The 20,996-nt window shown below is 43.6% G+C and overlaps 1 protein-coding gene across 1 annotated transcript in view; it reads right to left on the bottom strand.

Annotated features, from left to right (window-relative positions):
* Positions 1-7,951: 7,951 nt before the first annotated feature.
* LOC126418942 (pickpocket protein 19-like) overlaps positions 7,952-20,996 on the bottom strand; it is a 168,007-nt gene continuing 154,962 nt past the window's right edge. Inside the window, exons 6-7 of the mRNA XM_050086016.1 lie at positions 15,965-16,174; positions 7,952-8,151 (exon numbers count right to left, since the gene is read on the bottom strand). Of these exons, the coding sequence (XP_049941973.1) occupies positions 7,952-8,151; positions 15,965-16,174 (410 nt within the window). The remainder of the gene's footprint in view (positions 8,152-15,964; positions 16,175-20,996) is intronic.

Below are 20,996 nucleotides of genomic sequence, written 5' to 3'. Positions count from 1 at the left end.
GGAGACGAAAAGAACGGTGTAGTTGAAAAACGATTGTTTCAGTGATAATCCCCATCCCTAAGGCACAGTAGGTATGGATACTACTAGCACAAATGCAACTGTTATCACGGATGCACCAACTATTGAAATCGTTGTGGCTCTGCATATTCCCACCAGGGGCGACTGCAAGCGGGTGTCAATGGGGGCAGCTACCCCTATTGATAATTCATTCAGTTTACATGTATGAAGATGGACCAGGAACTGCAGGGCCCGAGTTTTTATGATCTAAAACACTTGGCAAGTTATCACTAGAATGATCTAAAATGTCAACAAAATGACGTAAAATTAATTATGTGAAACATGTTTAAAATGAATTATATAATGAATTAAATGGAAAAAAATTATGTTGGAACTGAAATTACAAAAAGGATAATTGGTTTGAACTTGTTATGTATAAAATGCATGTTTGAGCATCAGCTGTTTTTATTTTAAACCCGAATAACACTCGGTTTCAGTCTTGGTCCATCTTTACGGATAAGGATGCAAGTGATTTAAGCCACCACATTACATTTGTCATTACTTAAATAACGTGTAAGCCATGTCATGGATATCAGTATACGATACAGGACTTTTAGAAGCAAACGTATAAGTACTAAACATACACATTTATGTTTGCTGCTAAAAGTCCTGTGTTGTATACTGATATTCATGACATGGGTTACACATTATTTAAGTAATGACAAATGTAATGTGGTAGCTTAAACCATTTGCATCCTTATCTGTAAAGATGGACCAAGACTGAAACCACTGATGGTCAAACACGCATTTTATATATTACTTGACGGCTGGTGATTGTCATCTTCCAAAAATGTGAAATTGTTAGGGTTTCCCTTAAGAAATCTCATTCTTTGAAGCTGTACGAAAATTGTTGCATTACCGCCTTAGAGTTATAAATGAGGGAACGTCTGTTGTAGGAAACAAGTGCTTGTATTTAGAAAATAATTCAGCATTTGCTGTAACAACTGGAGAGTACACCTTTATGTTTTCATTTAGTTTCAATAACGAATCTAAAATCTTGTCACACGAATATCGATATTTTGCAAATATCATTACGTTTTGTATAACATCGACAGAAAAAGCAATGTTTTTATTTTGCTTCCCATACTTTTTAACAAAAATAAGAGAAGCAGATGAACCATCAATTTGTTTTGACATATACAAATACATTGTTGGGCAACATACGTGCTTTTTTTCCTAGATGCACATGCATTTACTATTTTTACCAGCAGTAGAAGAATTTATTATTGCGTCATAAATTGACGTTAAGCACAAAAACGAAGTAAAATCTTAAAAATAAGACGATCTTTGCAAAAGTAAATACAATGTGGTAGCTATATGGCGATATTAAGTTAAATTTACATTTCTATAGCCCGAAATTCGTGATTTAAATCCTTGTAAACAATGTAAAACTCATAAGGAAAAAAAAAAGATTACATGTCAAAAACTCCAGGTATTACTAATAAACTATAATAAAACGCTTGTGATCGACTGACTGGTAAAACTAGTACAAACGTACGCGATCCCATTAAGGAAATCCATAGAGTTCAGTCTCGGAAATGTTGCCTTCCTAGAGAACGCAAAAGTAACCCTCCCAGTTCCCACTTCACTAGGCTATTGGCGAAACAAATGGTTCAAATGGCTCTGAGCACTATGGGACTTAACTGCTGAGGTCTTCAGTCCCCTAGAACTTAGAACTACGTAAACCTAACCAACCTAAGGACATCACACACATCCACGCCTGAGGCAGGATTCGAACCTGCGACCGCAGCGGTCGCGCGGTTCACCGACTGTAGCGCCTAGAACCGCTCAGCCACTCCGGCCGGCCTATTGGCGTAACAAAACAGTTGCACGACAAAATACGTGCGACAGAAGCTGTAGTCACAGAAATATCTAAGAGCCATTTGACTTTGTGATATGCTTTATTAGACCATCTACATTTCAGCCTTAGGCAATTTTCAAGTATTACAAATGTCAAAAATCATTTGACCTTTAAATGTATGTATCTTCGGTTTTATAAGCCTTATATTTCGGAAGTAAAAGTGAGACTATTGTTGTGACACGTTAATTGGCTGGCGACTTGCATGAGTTATTGACAGAACAAGGCTGTGAAATAAGTCATGCAAGTCGCCAGCCAGTTAACGTGTCACAACAATAGTCTCAGTTTTACTTACGAAACATCAGCTTTATATAACCTGTGGTATCGTAAGCACAGCACGCATTACTAGGCAGCACCACAGGCGTCGATAAGTCGAAATCCGCTTCAGAGACGGCGTATAGCCCAGCGATTGCCGCACGAAGAAGTCGCAGCGGCGGCGACGCCAGAGCAGCGGTATGCGCCGGCGCCACAGCAGAGCGGGAAGTTCCACGTCGGCTCGACTACCGAGTAGATCACCTTCTACTTGTGTAGTTTGTGCCACATCGTCTACTTCTAGCAAGACCACACCAGCCCGTCTTCAGTGAAGACTCTACGGGACGAGAACTGTTTAGTATCCAGCCTTAGCTTCTGCGGTAGTAGTTGACTTTCAGGATCTGCTGCCTGAGCCGACTTTCCCGGCGGAGGTTTGAGTCCTCTCTCGGGCATGGGTGTGTGTGTTTGTCCTTAGGATAATTTAGGTTAAGTAGTGTGTAAGCTTAGGGGCTGATGACCTTAGCAGTTAAGCCCCATAAGATTTCACACACTTTTTTTTTTTTTTTTTTTGAGCCGACTTGACGACTTGTACGAAGTTGAGCATTCGCCAACAAATGTGTGTTTTATTATTACTAATCACTCTCAGTGTCGTTCTCCTATCATAGTGTTTCCCTCAGTGCACTACAAACAGTTGAGTGTGGCGACGGGTACAATCTACTTCTGTGGTTGTATCAAAAGTACAATACAACATAACCGAAGATGATTTTTGAAGTTTCTGACGCTTGAAAATGGTCAAGTCTGAGATCTAGATCGTGTAATAAAGCGTACTGCACAGTCAGACGGGGTTGTACACTGAAGCACCAAAGAAACTGGTATATGCATACGTATTCAAATACAGAGATATATAAATCGACAGAATCCGGTGCCTATATAGGACGACACGTGTCTGGCGCAGTTGTTATATAGGTCACAGCTGTTAGAATGGCAGGTTATCAAGATTTAAGTGAGTTTAAAGTGGTGTTACAGTCGGGGCGAGAGCGACAGGACACAGCATCTCCGAGGTAGCTATGACTATTTCAAATGTACCGTGAATATCAGGAGTCCGGTAAGACATCTCCGACATCTCTGCGGCCGGAAAGATTTCCTGCAAGAACTGGACCAACGATGAATGAAACGAATCGTTTAAAGTGACAGAAGTGCGACCCTTGCGCAAATTGTTGCAGATTTCAATGCTGGGCGATCAACGTCAGCGTGCCAACCATTCAGCGATACATCACCTGCATGGCCTTTCGGAGCCGAAGGCCTACTCGTGTACCCTTGATGACTGCACAACACAAAGCTTTACGCCTCGTCTGGTCCGGTCAACACCGACATTGGACTGTTGATGACTGGATACATGTTATCTGGTCGGACGAGTTTCGTTTCAAATTGTATCTAGCGGATGGAAACAACCTCATGAATCCATGGATCCTGCATGTCAGCAGGGGACTGTTCAAGCTGCTAGAGTCTCTGTAATGGTGTGGGTAACGTGCAGCTGGATTGATATGGGACCCCTGATCCGCCTAAGAACGAATCTGACAGATGAAATGTACGTAAGTATCCTGTCTGATCACCTATATCTATTCATGTCCATTGTGCATGCCGTCTCACTTGCGGAATTACAGCAGGACAATGAGACACTCCACATGTCCAGAATTGCTACAGAGTGTCTCCAGGAACATTCTTCTGAGTTTAAACACTTCCGCTGGCGACCAAACTCCCCAAACATGAACATTATTGAGGATATCTGGCATGCCTTGCAATGCGCTGTTCAGAAGAGATCTCCATCCCCTCGTTCTCTTACAGATTTATGGACAGCCCTGCAGGAGTCATGGCGTCAGTTCCCTCCAACATTATTTCAGACATTAGTCGAGTCTATGCCAAGTCGTGCTGCGGCACTTCTGCGTGCTCACTGGGGCCCTACACGACATTAGGCAGGTGTACCGTTTCTTTGGCTCTTCAGTGTATCTTTCCGTAAGTTTTATATTTCTGTCTCTCTTCACGAAGGAAAACTCATAAAAACCTCACTCCTTTTAAACTCAAATAATGGTTAACAATTTCCAGGCGCTAATTTAAAGTTGCATATTGTATTTTTTTTAATTTGTTGAAACTGTGATCATTTGTATTGCATGGCTGCTTATCGGTAGTTGTCGGTAGAAATACGAAGTCGTACTCATTGGACCTACTGGAAACCTGTGCGATCTAACAACTGGTGGCACTCACTGAGTAATTGTCGAACAATAGCGTTTATTTCATTAATTTCATGATCAGTACTGCAAATAAGCGTCTCATTTGAGAGTGAACGTCTCTATGATGCTCTATCGTGAACCCCAGCTGATCGGTAAGGAGCGAGATTGTTGTCGGCAGTGAATGAAATTCTTCTCATTTCTTTCGTATTAAGCAATGAAATGTATGTGAGCAGTGGTGTGTGAATGTGATTACTTAGAATTTTGTGCACTATGAGGTGTAAAAAAATTTTAAAAAGTTTTTGGAAAAATTTAATTTTTTGATTTTTTTTATAGCACAAACGAATGAAAACCGAAAATTAAAGTGTGGAAATCGAAAAGTATGCTACCTGTGATGAAATTTCACAAGAAAATGGTAAGTGAAACTGAAGTACCTCTGTTGAAAATCGCAGTAACTGTGGTGATAGAGATAATACAGACTTAGCCAGTACCTCTGCTGGTTTCAAATGCTTTTATAAAAGAATAGTAGTCTCCTGGCAGTGTTTCTGATGTCGGAAATATGTAAAAATATGGAGACTGACGATTCCCTAACGTATAAGACTTTATTGAATCCACGGCAACCTGACAAATGTTATAATGTGTTTATAATTTCAAGTACTATCTGTCAAAGATATTGCGTTCAGCTTCCCGTTGGTTGGTTGGTTGTTTGGGGAAGGAGACCAGACAGCGTGGTCATCGGTCTCATCGAATTAGGGAAGGATGGGGAAGGAAGTCGGCCGTGCCCTTTCAGAGGAACCATCCCGGGATTTGCCTGGAGTGATTTAGGGAAATCACGGAAAACCTAAATCAGGATGGCCGGACGCGGGATTGAACCGTCGTCCTCCCGAATGCGAGTCCAGTGTCTAACCACTGCGCCACCTCGCTCGGTCAGCTTCCCGTGGCCGTTATGGTAAACACGTACAGAGGTGGCTGAGGAATACGTATCGCACTGTGAGCGATTTCAAGATAGTTGTGTACTATCAAGTGTTCCAGCGGTCTTCGTGAAATATTACGGTAAAAGCTCACTGTAAACCGCCAAAGCGCCCTAACTCTGGGCGAAATAATATTGCGGTCGACATATAAAAGTGCACTTTGTAAGTTGTGTGTTCTCAAGACAGCTTAAAACCCAATCGACACAAGGGACAAGCAAAATCTGTAAAGTAGATGTTTCATAATTAGCAGCGAACACTGATGATGGTGAAAGTATACAATAGTAGAACTAATGTTATGGGAAATTTTCTGAAATTTTACTATACAGGGTGTTACAAAAAGGTACGGCCAAACTTTCAGGAAACATTCCTCACACACAAAGAAAGAAAATATGTTATGTGGACATGTGTCCAGAAACGCTTACTTTCCATGTTAGAGCTCATTTTATTACTTCCCTTCAAATCACATTAATCATGGAATGGAAACACACAGCAACAGAACATACCAGCGTGATTTCAAACACAGGAAATGTTCAAAATGTCCTCCGTTAGCGAGGATACATGCATCCACCCTCCGTCGCATGGAATCCATGATGCGCTGATGCAGCCCTGGAGAATGGCGTATTGTACCACAGCCGTCCACAATACGAGCACGAAGAGTCTCTACATTTGGTACCGGGGTTGTGTAGACAAGAGCTTTCAAATGCCCCCATAAATGAAAGTCAATAGGATTGAGGTCAGGAGAGCGTGGAGGCCATGGAATTGGTCCGCCTCTACCAATCCATCGGTCACCGAATCTGTTGTTGAGAAGCGTACGAAAACTTGGACTGAAATGTGCAGGAGCTCCATCGTGCATGAACCACATGTTGTGTCGTACTTGTAAAGGCACATGTTCTAGCAGCACAGGTAGAGTATCCCGTATGAAATCATGATAACGTGCTCCATTGAGCGTAGGTGGAAGAACAAAACTAAAATGAGTTCTAACATGGAAATTAAGCGTTTCCGGACACATGTCCACATAACATCTTTTCTTTATTTGTGTGTGAGGAATGTTTCCTGAAAGTTTGGCCGTACCTTTTTGTAACACCCTGTATAGTTGTGGGTTTGCTTCAAATGTAGAATAAAACTTACCTCAGCTTATATTTAGGTGATATTTTTTGTATACCTACCCCTCTTTTCGAAGGAAAGTGAAATGATTTGTAAACTATTTTAATTATGTTTATTCTTTTACTGTAGTAAAAAACAACAAAAGTTATATATTTTCTTTCTCTACAGTTTACACATTTTTATTGAAGCTAGAATAATACAATAGGTCCTGTTATTTTTTATTATACTATTAGGCTTTAGAGATCTCAGGAACTACCGCTGATCGAAATTAATAGTTTCTTCTATTAATATGTGCACCGTATTAGGAGTCAAAAATATATTTAAGCTGTTCATTCGCCATTTTCAAAGAACTTGACGAATCTGAAAAAAAGGTAATGAATTCTGAAGGCATAAAAATGCAGTTGAAAAGCTAGGTACTTGACAAAGAAAACTAAGAGTACGGAAGAGCTCGTCAGTAAGAATGTTACGAAATTACTATAAACTAATTATGCTAAATCGATGTCAACTGTTTTTTGAGTGTTATGTGAGTTACATGATTTGCCCAGGTGAGGAAAAATAAATAAAAATCTGTTTTTGATGATTTATTGCAGTTCAGGGTATAGTCAGATGAAGAAACATTGTGGAAAAAATTTAATGTGCCCCTAAAAATGTCACCTATGTCTCTCATAGAACCAAAAATTATTTAAATTCTGTAACAAACTGTACAGTTTTGTGTTATGCATTATGCTACATATTGTGCGTGAACGGGAGGACGATACAGTTTACAGATAAACCGATTTGAAAATTGATGAGGTAGCGGTTCGACAGCGCAAAACGTGAGAAATGTTGTCAGAACTGGGAATGTGAAAAGTAGGGTATACCCTAATTATACCGTTCGCTTTTCTATGTTTGTAACACTGAACAGTTACAAAAAGCAAGCCATAGAAATCTATAGGAGAAAATGATATGCAGATAACAACATCCTCAAAATGTATGAATCAAATGTATGAGATACGAATACCTGCGGGCGCCCGTCTTACATAATGGTAGAGGTGTAAGGCACCACAGCTATGATAGCGAAAATGGTGACTGTAAACACATCCAGATATAGTGTAGTGTTTAGTAAAAGCGAAAGGTAGCTGTGTGGTCTGGTAGGTCAAAAAATACTTTAGACATGAGGCGATTGTACTAGTTTAACCGACTCCTATTTACACCCCATTAGAGTAGTGTGTTCTGAAGAAAGAAGAGGTGCAGGAGCAAAGGCGTCCGTAACTGGAGGCAAGGGGGGCTGCATCCCTCCAAGCCCCACCTAGCCCTCACGGAAAGAAAAAATATAGTGTAGTCAGGTGTTTTGCTTTGAAGGAAATGATTTAAAAGTAGGTATTACTCAGGTATTTTGCAGAGTTGGAACCTGAAATTTTTAAGGCTACTTATAAGTCACAGTTATCCTTCCAAAGTATTAAAAATAGCGCATAGCCGCGGGTCTAGGCCCGCCCTCCTACAGACTACCGTACGGCAGGCCTTGCACAGGGGCCTCGAGTGTTACAGCGAACGGCGGCAGATGGTAGAGCAGGTGAGGCTCCAGGCGAGCGACGGCGGACAGCGGCGGCGGCGGCGGCGGCGATGCGGGCCGCCCAGTAGAGGAGCTCGGCGGCGCTCAGCAGGCTGACTCCCAGGAAGAGGCTCGCGATGCCGCCCAGCGACACTGCGCACCCGCACACCTCTCTGTCTCACCACCCACGCAACACGTGCTTACCAGACTAAGCTTGCAACACTGTCATGCTGTCAAAAACTGAGGAAAATCGTAAAAAGAACAGTAAACAAAAAAGATAACCTTAAAAACACAACACTTTGCCGCTTCAGTCGCATTTACTGTATCACGACGAATATCGGCAACATGCTGTCATCAAGCGCGTATCCATTAATTATACGCTACAGGCCATTACAAATGCTATACCAAGAAGAAATGCAGATGATAAACGGGTATTCATCGGACAAATATATTATACTAGAACTGACATGTGATTAGAGTTTCAAGCAATTTGGGTGCATAGATCCTGAGAAATCAGTACCCAGAACAACCACCTCTGGCCGGAGTAACGGCCTTGATACGCCTGGGCATTGAGTCAAACAGAGCTTGGATGGCGTGTACAGGTACAACTGCCCATGCAGCTTCAACACAATACCACAGTTCATCAAGAGTAGTGACTGGCGTATTGTGACGTGCCAGTTGCTCGGCCACCATTGACCAGACGTTTTCAGTTGGTGAGAGATCTGGAGAATGTGCTGGCCAGGGCAACAGTCGAACATTTTCTGTATCCAGAAAGGCCCGTACAGGACCTGCAACATGCGGTCGTGCATTATCCTGCTGAAATGTAGAGTTTCGCAGGGATCGAATGAAGGGTAGAGCCACGGGACGTAACACATCTGAAATATTAACGTCTACTGTTCAAAGTGCCGTCAGTGCGAACAAGAGGTGACTGAGACGTGTAACCAATGGCATGCCATACCACCGCGCCGGGTGATACGCCAGTATGGCGATGACGAATACACGCTTCCAATGTGCGTTCACCGCGAATTCGCCAAACACGGATGCGACCATCATGATGCTGTAAACACAACCTGACGTTTTGTCATTCGTGCACCCAGGTTCGTCGTTGAGTACACCATCGCAGGCGCTCCTGTCTGTGATGCAGCGTCAAGGGTAACCGCAGCCGTGGTCTCCGAGCCGATAGTCCATGCTGCTCCAAACGCCGTCGAACTGTTCGTGCAGATGGTTGTTGCCTTGCAAACGTCCCCATCCGTTGACTCATGGATCGAGACGTGGCTGCACGATCCGTTACAGCCATGTGGATAAGATGCCTGTCATCTCGACTGCTGGGATCCAGCACGGCATTCCGTATTACCCTCGTGAACCCATCGATTCCATATTATGCTAACAGTCATTGGAACTCGACCAACGCGAGCAGCAATGTCGCGATACGATAAACCGCAATCGCGATAGGCTACAATCCGACCCTTATCAAAGTCGGAAACGTGATGGTACGCATGTCTTCTCCTTACACGAGGCATCACAACAACGTTTCACCAGGCAACGCCGGTCAACTGCTGTTTGTGTATGAGAAATCGGCTGGAAACTTTCCTGATGTCAGCACGTTGTAGGTGTCGCCACCGGCGCCAACCTTGTGTGAATGCTCTGAAAAGCTAATCATTTGCATACCACACCATCTTCATCCTGTCGGTTAAATTTCGCGTAGGAATTTCGCAGTAGGAATGAGTGCAGGTTTTGGCAATGATGAATAACGCAGCTGACGCGAAAGTAAGATATTGGAGTGAAACGTCCCCTTTGAACAATTTATACAAGACTGTGCTTAACCTGACACACAATATTTTGTTAGCGCAACGCAATCTGACTTTCAAAATTCCCTACAAAAGAATGGCCCTGACTAACATTAAACTATACCTTTCACAAATCACTTACCTCACAAAAATCTTCGCTGCTCAAGCTACTGCAATACAGCGAGCGCCACTACTGCCAGCTAAATAAAAGATTCAAACTATGGAAGGCACTAACTACTGATAGGGATAGTTAGCAAATGAAAGATATTAATAGAGAACAAACAATATATTTACCTTGATATCATCATATATAAATATAGCAGTTCATGACAAATTACAAATCTCCGCCATCTCTCTCCCCACATCCACCACTGCTGGCGGCTCACCTCCAACTGCGCAACGCTACGCGCTGTTCACATCCAGCTGCCGCTGCCCAACATTACAATGGCAGACAACAATGCAAACTAGCCACAGACTGCACACAGCACAGCCAGTGATTTTCATATTGAGCGTTACGTAATGTTGCCAATAAGAAAACATAAACAGCCTACTTACATAGAGAAAACATAAACAGCCTACTTATTACGTAATGTTGCCAATAAGAAAACATAAACAGCCTACTTACATAGAGAAAACATAAACAGCCTACTTACAGGAGTATTTAATTTGTGTTAGAAGATGGTGGGCTATGTAAAATATTGATGGATTCTAGAGGAAAGAAGGATATTGTAATAGAGAATGGAATAACAGACTGTAGATCACAGACTGGAGAAAGACGCTCTGAAGCTTACTTTTCCAGAACTGGGGCGGGGGGACGGCGGGATGGGGAGAATGATTTGGAAGCTTGGCGAAACTTGCTTACATTCTGCACCGTGGAAGCTACAACCAACTGATTTAAAGTAATTAAATGTTATTTGGTAGTTCTGTTTCTACTGGTGTGATTACTTCGCTGTTATTAGTCTATCATTTAAGTGTTTTATGTGTTTTATTGCGGATGAGTTTTTGCAACTGGTCATAACCTGCATTTTACAGCTGCAACGAACGAGTCACAGATCTTCGAGATAGAGGTTGTCAGAGGGCCGATGAAACTTTCATAGATTGATAGACTTAGTCTCAATCGGTTTTGAAGGTAAAGAGAGGATTGTGACTCTAGTACACAATCTTTGAAATATGGAGAGAGAGAAAGAGCCAGAGGGTAGTCTGCTTGTGTAGTGAGTCCCTTGGCTGTCGGTTCAAGTGAGTGTGGTTTTCGAGAAAGAACATAATGCAGGAAAAAATAGGCATACGTACCTGATCTGAGATACTGCACTACCATTAAAAAAAATAAAAGAAAAATTAAAAAAGCACATTATTTTCCACGTGACAACGCCCAGTAATATGTGGTGAGGGAAGTTACATGGTCTTTACGAAATCGATGGGTACCACTGCTCACCTGACTTGCAAATTCGGCTGCAAGCCTACAAATCGAACATATGTGCAAAAGGGTAACTCAAGAACTGTTTAACATATTCTTCCTGCAACAATTATTGATGCCTCGAATTCTCAAAGCTAAAGAAAATACAGAGTTTGATAATCCTAATGAGAGGAGAGGAATTCGTGGCGGTCGAATGAAACCAATCGGAAGACTGATGACTCAAAGCAGCGTTGCGGATTGACATGTAGCTAATCTGTGAGACGAGTTCACTTTTATTATATGCATCATTCGTCGTTGTTTCTGCAATCGTCGTAAGTGCTTATATACTGCTCCGAAAATACCAACAGTATAAAATATGAGCTGAAATAGAACAAAGTAGTTAGTCACATAAAAAGAAATTTTTAATCTGTTCCAACTGAGTTTTTAGTATCGTTTTTCGCCATACATGCTTCACAGCATTGTATGGGTATTTTCAGTGGTCTACAAAAGAAGGATGAATGGAAATATTTTGTTATGAGGTATGTAGTATTTCTTGGCTGCAGTTTTAGGTTGTCAGGTTTCAATCCATAGGGAAATAGTTGTGTCCAGCGACTGCACTCATTTTAAGTAGGTAGGGTGTACAGAAATCAGTCGCAATGATTTTATTGCATATCTAGGTTTCAGTCACTTCAATCCGAAAAACATGTGAAGAATCTATTACAATGAGGCAATTTGCATGCCTCATTAATGCATAAGCTTTAAATGTAAGTCAGTCATAAGATACATACCAGTAAATGTAAGTTAAAACATTGAAAACACTTGTATGTGCACATAATCCAAACGGGGCTACTGTGCTCCAATCCCAAAAGACGCACTTATCTGACAATAATGTCCCAGCTGTGATTACACACCTCCTAGATCGCATATGAGTTCAAAGTTTCTGGAGACAAGTGTTTTGTACTTCCGATGTTATTAGATGATGTAGTCGATGGTTTATTAGTTATAAGACCAAACTGTGAAAATTATAGTGGATTTGTATACGAAACTCATAACAGAGAGCATTTTAAAGCAGAAAGATTCTTCGCCCTTCGGCATGCTGCTGGTGGTACGACTTTTAGCACCACTCTTGTTTGATCGAATTCCGTTAACTGTATTTGGCTTTAATAAAATTTTATTAACTTAGGTATTTGGACAATATATTTTGTGTTTTTAAATTGTGTTCAGTTGTGAAATGTGCAGCAGTAAGTGACGCCACTGGCTAGTTCACACATTTATCACCGTGTAAAACTTAAAATATTAGTCACTGCTTTGAGCTACAACCCCGTTACTTGTTTCATGTTTTTTAAAAGTATAAAATAATAAATAAATGTGCTTATTGTGGAGGAAAGATAAAGTTAATAGATGTTGTAAATGCATCATACATGTAAGGAGGGCACTGTAGACTGGTATGAGGTACATTGAAGGTAGCTGTGCTGTAACTCCAAACAGCGACTTCATCGTGAACTCAAAATGTGACACGAATAGACCAGTTGGAACTATGTGCATAAACAAGTGTTTTTAATGTTTTAACTTGTATTTACTGGTACGTATTTTACGACTGTCTTACATTGAAAGCTTAAGCAACTGTACTTTTAATAAGACATGAATATTATCTTATTGTAACTGGTTCTTCAAGTGCTTTTTACCACTGAAGATAGTCACACAATGACGGAATCCTAGATGTGCAATGAAATTATTACGACTCATTTCTGTACCTGTGCTACTTTTACGTTGTCTTAATTTTTACACTCTTTACAAGTACGTTATTTTGGTTGAGGACGCACACAATGGCAACTCTGGGCTCGACAGATGAGTTTCCCATCAGTTGTATGTGACGATCTTGTAGTTCGTTTCGCTCGACCTTGCTGTTAGGTTAACCGCGCCATCATGGGAACCGTGTAGGTGTAACACGCCCGGGAGTACGAATGGGTGGGGTCCTTTTAAACCGTTTGTCGTTTCGTGACTGTTGTATTTCTTGACCGTGCGCCCTGTCCACACCACGTACTTGATAAGCCCGCGGCGGTCGTACTGTTCTGCTTCACACTGCTGCTGGCTTGCCTGAAATTATTTATTGAAATATGCAAGCGAATAAAGGGAGCCTCTCAACGTTAAAACACAACACTGTTCGACGTCTGGTATGAACAACTATACTTTGAGAAAATCGCAGGTTGCACTGTTTACATTCTAATTCAGAAGTGTTATCCCAATTAATGGATGATTAACAGCCCACAAAATATCATTTAGACGAGCGTACGCGTAACCGACACGACGCGGCTGATTGTTGATGATGCGGAAGCCGAATGATCGCACGAAAGTTCTTACGCTCGTCACACATACAGATACCTGGTAATAGTCCTCCTTGTCACTAGTAATGATATAACACTGTTTGTAAAGCTAATTTTTCAGTTCTCAGTTCTCACTTGTACGAGCCGTCGCGGCGCGGTTGATTGTTGCTAATGCGGAAACGCGATGATCGAACGCACGTCCTCACGCTTGCTACAAGACACTGGCACTTGACTGCACTCTTTTATGGTAACTAATTTTTACTGATTCACATTGGTTTATTCTGGGAGACCGCAAACGGCGCGGATGATCGATGCTGTGCGACACGCTACGAGAGGAAACATACACTCCTGGAAATTGAAATAAGAACACCGTGAATTCATTATCCCAGGAAGGGGAAACTTTATTGACACATTCCTGGGGTCAGATACATCACATGATCACACTGACAGAACCACAGGCACATAGACACAGGCAACAGAGCATGCACAATCTCGGCACTAGTACAGTGTATATCCACCTTTCGCAGCAATGCAGGCTGCTATTCTCCCATGGAGACGATCGTAGAGATGCTGAATGTAGTCCTGTGGAACGGCTTGCCATGCCATTTCCACCTGGCGCCTCAGTTGGACCAGCGTTCGTGCTGGATGTGCAGACCGCGTGAGACGACGCTTCATCCAGTCCCAAACATGCTCAATGGGGGACAGATCCGGAGATCTTGCTGGCCAGGGTAGTTGACTTACACCTTCTAGAGCACGTTGGGTGGCACGGGATACATGCGGACGTGCATTGTCCTGTTGGAACCGCAAGTTCCCTTGCCGGTCTAGGAATGGTAGAACGATGGGTTCGATGACGGTTTGGATGTACCGTGCACTATTCAGTGTCCCCTCAATGATCACCAGTGGTGTACGGGCAGTGTAGGAGATCGCTCCCCACACCATGATGCCGGGTGTTGGCCCTGTGTGCCTCGGTCGTATGCAGTCCTGATTGTGGCGCTCACCTGCACAGCGCCAAACACGCATACGACCATCATTGGCACCAAGGCAGAAGTGACTCTCATCGCTGAAGACGACACGTCTCCATTCGTCCCTCCATTCACGCCTGTCGCGATACCACTGGAGGCGGGCTGCACGATGTTGGGGCGTGAGCGCAAGACGGCCTAACGGTGTGCGGGACCGTAGCCCTGCTTCATGGAGATGGTTGCGAATGGTCCTCGCCGATACCCCAGGAGCAACAGTGTCCCTAATTTTCTGGGAAGTGGCGGTGTGGTCCCCTACGGCACTGCGTAGGATCCTACGGTCTTGGCGTGCATCCGTGCGTCGCTGTGGTCCGGTCCCAGGTCGACGGGCACGTGCACCTTCCGCCGACCACTGGCGACAACATCGATGTACTGTGGAGACCTCATGCCCCACGTGTTGAGCAATTCGGCGGTAGGTCCACCCGGCCTCCCGCATGCCCACTATACGCCCTCGCTCAAAGTCCGTCAACTGCACATACGGTTCACGTCCACGCTGTCGCGGCATGCTACCAGTGTTAAAGACTGCGATGGAGCTCCGTATGCCACGGCAAACTGGCTGACACTGACGGCGGCGGTGCACAAATGCTGCGCAGCTAGCGCCATTCGACGGCCAACACCGCGGTTCCTGGTGTGTCCGCTGTGCCGTGCGTGTGATCATTGCTTGTACAGCCCTATCGCAGTGTCCGGAGCAAGTATGGTGGGTCTGACACACCAGTGTCAATGTGTTCTTTTTTCCATTTCCAGGAGTGTAAATACGTTATCGACGGCACTGCTCATTTTTTAATTACTTCTTGACACACTTTCCTCTGAATCACTTCCATATTTCATCACTTTACTGTAACAGCACTTGTAGCAACAATTCAACCTGAATACTAAAAAACGCCTCTTACATGCAGAGCTACACACTACACAACATCACAGCACCGTGGTGTCCCGCGCTCGACTCACACAGACGCGGCTGCCCGCAAAGATACTCCACAACTAAGCCAGCGATATGACAATACGCTTACAGCCGGCCGAAGTGGCCGTGCGGTTAAAGGCGCTGCAGTCTGGAACCTCAAGACCGCTACGGTCGCAGGTTCGAATCCTGCCTCGGGCATCGATGTTTGTGATGTCCTTAGGTTAGTTAGGTTTAACTAGTTCTAAGTTCTAGGGGACTAATGACCTCAGCAGTTGAGTCCCATAGTGCTCAGAGCCATTTGAACCATTTGAATACGCTTACATAGGGTATCAGTGGAGTGAGTTGCTGGTGAAACATGTTTGGTTAAAAACAGTTTAAAAAATTCAGTGTAAAGTATGGGTATTAGCTGTTCTGATCTACAAGTTAGACAGCATCGAAATAGCAACTGAGACAGAATGGATGTAAAATTTAACAATTTAACATGTGAGGAGTATTGATGTACAGAGCAACAGGATGGAGAGATTTCTATTGCGATGTTAGATTACCGAGCAGCTGACGCGTGTCGAAGGTGAGCACGCGGCGATACTTGATGGTGTAGGGATGCGAGAAATGGACGTCGACGTAGGCGGCGGCGGTGGCGCCGGCCGGGTTGCTGTCCCTTGCGACGGCCGGCCGCGCGCTGTACACCGCCTCCTGGCAGTCGGGCAGGCAGCGGCCGCAGCGAGGGGGCGACGCCTCCGGTAACCGCGTCTCCCCTTAGATTAGAGATTAGATTAGTTGTTCGTTCCATAGTTCCGTGCTGAGGAGATCCTCGAGGATGTGGAACATGTCAATTTTTTTTTTAAAGCTGAAATAACAATATTAATAGTATGAATATATACATCATTTGTTTCTATTAAAAAATTCGTCAATGGAGTAGAAGGAGTTGGCCACCAGTAAGTCCTTCAGGCTCCTTTTAAACTGATCTTTATTTGTAACTAAATTTTTTATGTTTGATGGCAAATTATTGAAGATGAGTGTTCCTGAGTGTGGACCCCTTTTTGAACTAAAGAAAGTGCTTTTAAGTCCTTGTGCAGACGATATTTGTTCCTGTTATTGTATGTATGAACTGAGCTGTTTGTTGGAAAAAGAGATATATTATTTAGGACAAATTTCATTAAGGAGTAAATATACTGAGAGGCAGTAGTTTGTATACACAGTTCTTTGAAGAGGTTTCTACAGGACGTCCGTGAATTTAGTCCACAAATAATACGTATTACACGCTTTTGGACTCTGAAAACCTTTGTTTGACTTGAAGAGTTACCCCAAAATATTATATCATATGACATTATGGAATGAAAGTAGGCAAAGTATGCAAGCTTTTTCATTTTTATGTCGCCTATGTCTGCTAACACTCGAATTGCAAATACAGATTTGTTAAGGCGTTTCTGCAGTTCTGTGGTATGCTCCTCCCAACTGAATTTATTATCAAGTTGTAATCCCAGGAATTTAATACTGTCAACCTCTTCCATCTGCTCTTCTTCATACTTTATGCATATGCTGGGTGGTTCTGAATTGCATATAGTGAGTCTTTTCGAAGTTTAATGTCAGTGAGTTGGCTTTAAACCATTTATTAATATCCATGAAAATATCATTAGCAGATCTTTCTAGAACTCCACACGACATACTATTTATTGCAATACTTTTGTCATCTGCAAACAAAACGAACTCTGCTTCTGGCAGTGTAACTGATGAGAGATCATTAATGTACACAAGAAAAAGCAATGGCCCTAAGATGGATCCTTGTGGGACACCAAGTCGCCAACCATCTCTCTAACGCTTTGTTTCCCGACGTCACCACTTTTACTTCAGTGAATGGTTGTGAATACAGCAACTGTGAGGTAGTAAGCTCTTAATTAGCTTCAAAATAAAATGGTAAGATTCATATTAAACAAGGAAGAAAATTAATAGGAATTAAATGCCTACTAAATGAAATAAATCTATTAATATTAAACTGACTGTAACTGGGAACACGAAAATAAATTACAACAGCGAGACCCGTCGTCCAGATATTACCAACCGATGTCTCTAGACAGCGTGTACCCTAAAACATACTGACTGCAGTCCGTTTTTCGCACTTATTTTTACTTTTAAAATCCACAGTACATTCACAATACTAATACACGCCATGGAGACAGTACCAATAGTAGTAGCTAGATAACGTGGCAATCGACAGCTCCAGCAAGCCTGAGATTTCTCGAGATGTTATGTAAACTGCTATACGTGTTTGAGTCGTGCTCAAGCACGGCACTAGATCAGATGTCTGAAATTAGACATCTGGAGGCGCGTGGCAGATTACTTGAGCAATGTAAAAGGCCGGTTTTCATGTTCTGTGGAGTTTAGAGCGAAGGTTTTTGTCAATTCTGTTTTTGGAAATGAGTGCGGTCTTTATGTGATAAGTCAATTACACTTCGGCAGCTCTAGGGATTTAGGGCTAATAGCCATCCAAAGAAAGTTTTAATCAATTGAACAGACAGATGAGTTTCGTAAACTTGAAATAAACTGTGGAAGATTAAGGGATTTTTTATTTATTTATTTATTTTTTTGGTTGCTCTTTGGCTCTCACACTATTGCTTAATATTCCTAAATTCTTCTTGCCTAAGATCTTACAGTGATGAAAAGTAACAATATAAGGTTAAGTACAGATTGGTACCGGTGTATAGATCTATGTGAGAAGCTCCTACATTGTTCTTTGGTAACGCAACCTTCGTGGAGCCAATGGGCGTAGAATTTTCTACTGCTTTCAATAGTAAATAGTTGGTAAATTTTTGACAACTGTTTCAGCACTTACATAATCGTTGATCGGCATGTGGTGAATGCAACATGGTCGCATATATTCAGGTTTCTTCGGAATCCTCAATGTACATTTCAATTATCCAAACAGAAAAATACTCAGACTGTCACGTTTTTCACGCTTGTGAAGCGCAGAAGAAATACCTTGGACAACAGGCGTAAGCAGGTAGATACAGTAGTTGTATGATTTATAATTTTTGTGCCTTTAACAAGAACTAGTCTAACATGAAATTTTCATCGAAGAAAGATTTTTGTACTATATTTTTTGCACCCCTACCCATGTCCTTCTTCCCTTGTCTCTGGACTGTACGATAACGACTTAACATCAAAATTTCTTTTGCTTGTCTAGTGATAATGGAGGCATACAAATCGGTGGTTGTTCCTTCGGGTAGGGTGGGCGAGGACTCGGGGAGGGTAGAGAGGGCGGAGGATGGGCGTGGGAGGGGGAGAGGGGGCGCTGGCTTCACCTTATACATACCCTAGCATCTCTTAAAGCTACACAGCGAACGAACTGTAGTTAGGCATTCTTTGCAATATTGTCAAATTTGAGAAAACCCGCAATCGAGGGCTGTACAACGAATTTTATTCTCCATCTAGATTGCATATACACTCCTGGAAATGGAAAAAAGAACACATTGACACCGGTGTGTCAGACCCATCATACTTGCTCCGGACACTGCGAGAGGGCTGTACAAGCAATGATCACACGCACGGCACAGCGGACACACCAGGAACCGCGGTGTTGGCCGTCGAATGGTGCTAGCTGCGCAGCATTTGTGCACCGCCGCCGTCAGTGTCAGCCAGTTTGCTGTGGCATACGGAGCTCCATCGCAGTCTTTAACACTGGTAGCATGCCGCGACAGCGTGGACGTGAACCGTATGCGCAGTTGACGGACTTTGAGCGAGGGCGTATAGTGGGCATGCGGGAGGCCGGGTGGACGTACCGCCGAATTGCTCAACACGTGGGGCGTGAGGTCTCCACAGTACATCGATGTTGTCGCCAGTGGTCGGCGGAAGGTGCACGTGCCCGTCGACCTGGGACCGGACCGCAGCGACGCACGGATGCACGCCAAGACCGTAGGATCCTACGCAGTGCCGTAGGGGACCGCACCGCCACTTCCCAGCAAATTAGGGACACTGTTGCTCCTGGGGTATCGGCGAGGACCATTCGCAACCGTCTCCATGAAGCTGGGCTACGGTCCCGCACACCGTTAGGCCGTCTTCCGCTCACGCCCCAACATCGTGCAGCCCGCCTCCAGTGGTGTCGCGACAGGCGTGAATGGAGGGACGAATGGAGACGTGTCGTCTTCAGCGATGAGAGTCGCTTCTGCCTTGGTGCCAATGATGGTCGTATGCGTGTTTGGCGCCGTGCAGGTGAGCGCCACAATCAGGACTGCATACGACCGAGGCACACAGGGCCAACACCCGGCATCATGGTGTGGGGAGCGATCTCCTACACTGGCCGTACACCACTGGTGATCGTCGAGGGGACACTGAATAGTGCACGGTACATCCAAACCGTCATCGAACCCATCGTTCTACCATTCCTAAACCGGCAAGGGAACTTGCTGTTCCAACAGGACAATGCACGTCCGCATGTATCCCGTGCCACCCAACGTGCTCTAGAAGGTGTAAGTCAACTACCCTGGCCAGCAAGATCTCCGAATCTGTCCCCCATTGAGCATGTTTGGGACTGGATGAAGCGTCGTCTCACGCGGTCTGCACGTCCAGCACGAACGCTGGTCCAACTGAGGCGCCAGGTGGAAATGGCATGGCAAGCCGTTCCACAGGACTACATCCAGCATCTCTACGATCGTCTCCATGGGAGAATAGCAGCCTGCATTGCTGTGAAAGGTGGATATACACTGTACTAGTGCCGACATTGTGCATGCTCTGTTGCCTGTGTCTATGTGCCTGTGGTTCTGTCAGTGTGATCATGTGATGTATCTGACCCCAGGAATGTGTCAATAAAGTTTCCCCTTCCTGGGACAATGAATTCACGGTGTTCTTATTTCAATTTCCAGGAGTGTATTTGTAAAATTGTGATCGGCTTCAGTTCCTTTGCACCATCTTCAGATTTGAGTATGTCGGTTACGAGTATAACCCAGCATATATGCATCCTACATTGTAGCGATATTTGGCTAGTCATTCATTCAATAATATGTCTCGTCTGTTATACCAATGCAACTGAGGGAACTGGCAACGACCTGGCTAAAAAATTAAAAACAAACTGGACAAAAAAAAAATGGACAAAATAAGGGCAGCTACTGAGCACACAAAACTGGATTTTGTGGATGTTCCATTTCGCCTTGACCAACCCTGGGTTAATTCTGCTATAAAGCGGGTAAACATGGAACTGAGGGGGGGGGGGGGGGGCGGGGTTGCACAGCGACGCTCTATGACTGTTTTGTTCCAACAAAAACTTTACTCAACTTGGGTGATACACCTATCTCTGCGAACGATTGTACTTAGCTCGTTTCATTATATGTTTGGATTGATCAGCATGTGCAACGATACCTGGTTTATTCTAAATGAAATGTTGTTCATGATGCAGCAGATTAATATTTACTATCTGTACCTGGCTAAGCTACGAGAATAAATAGCGATACATCGGAATTACTACCGAATTTTCAAGAGTCAAGAATTTTTCGAGTGGTTGACATATCCGCAGTATCAAGGCTCACTGTGCAACTACCCCCGTTTCAGCCCCGCAGTCCCGCGTAATAGTTCACTCAAGTCGAGGCA

This window comes from Schistocerca serialis, chromosome 1, assembly GCF_023864345.2.
Source record: "Schistocerca serialis cubense isolate TAMUIC-IGC-003099 chromosome 1, iqSchSeri2.2, whole genome shotgun sequence".
In the NCBI taxonomy this organism is placed as follows: Eukaryota; Metazoa; Arthropoda; class Insecta; order Orthoptera; family Acrididae; genus Schistocerca; species Schistocerca serialis.
The sequence above is the reverse complement of the archived record's forward strand: the minus strand, read 5'-3'. Positions and strand labels throughout refer to the sequence as shown.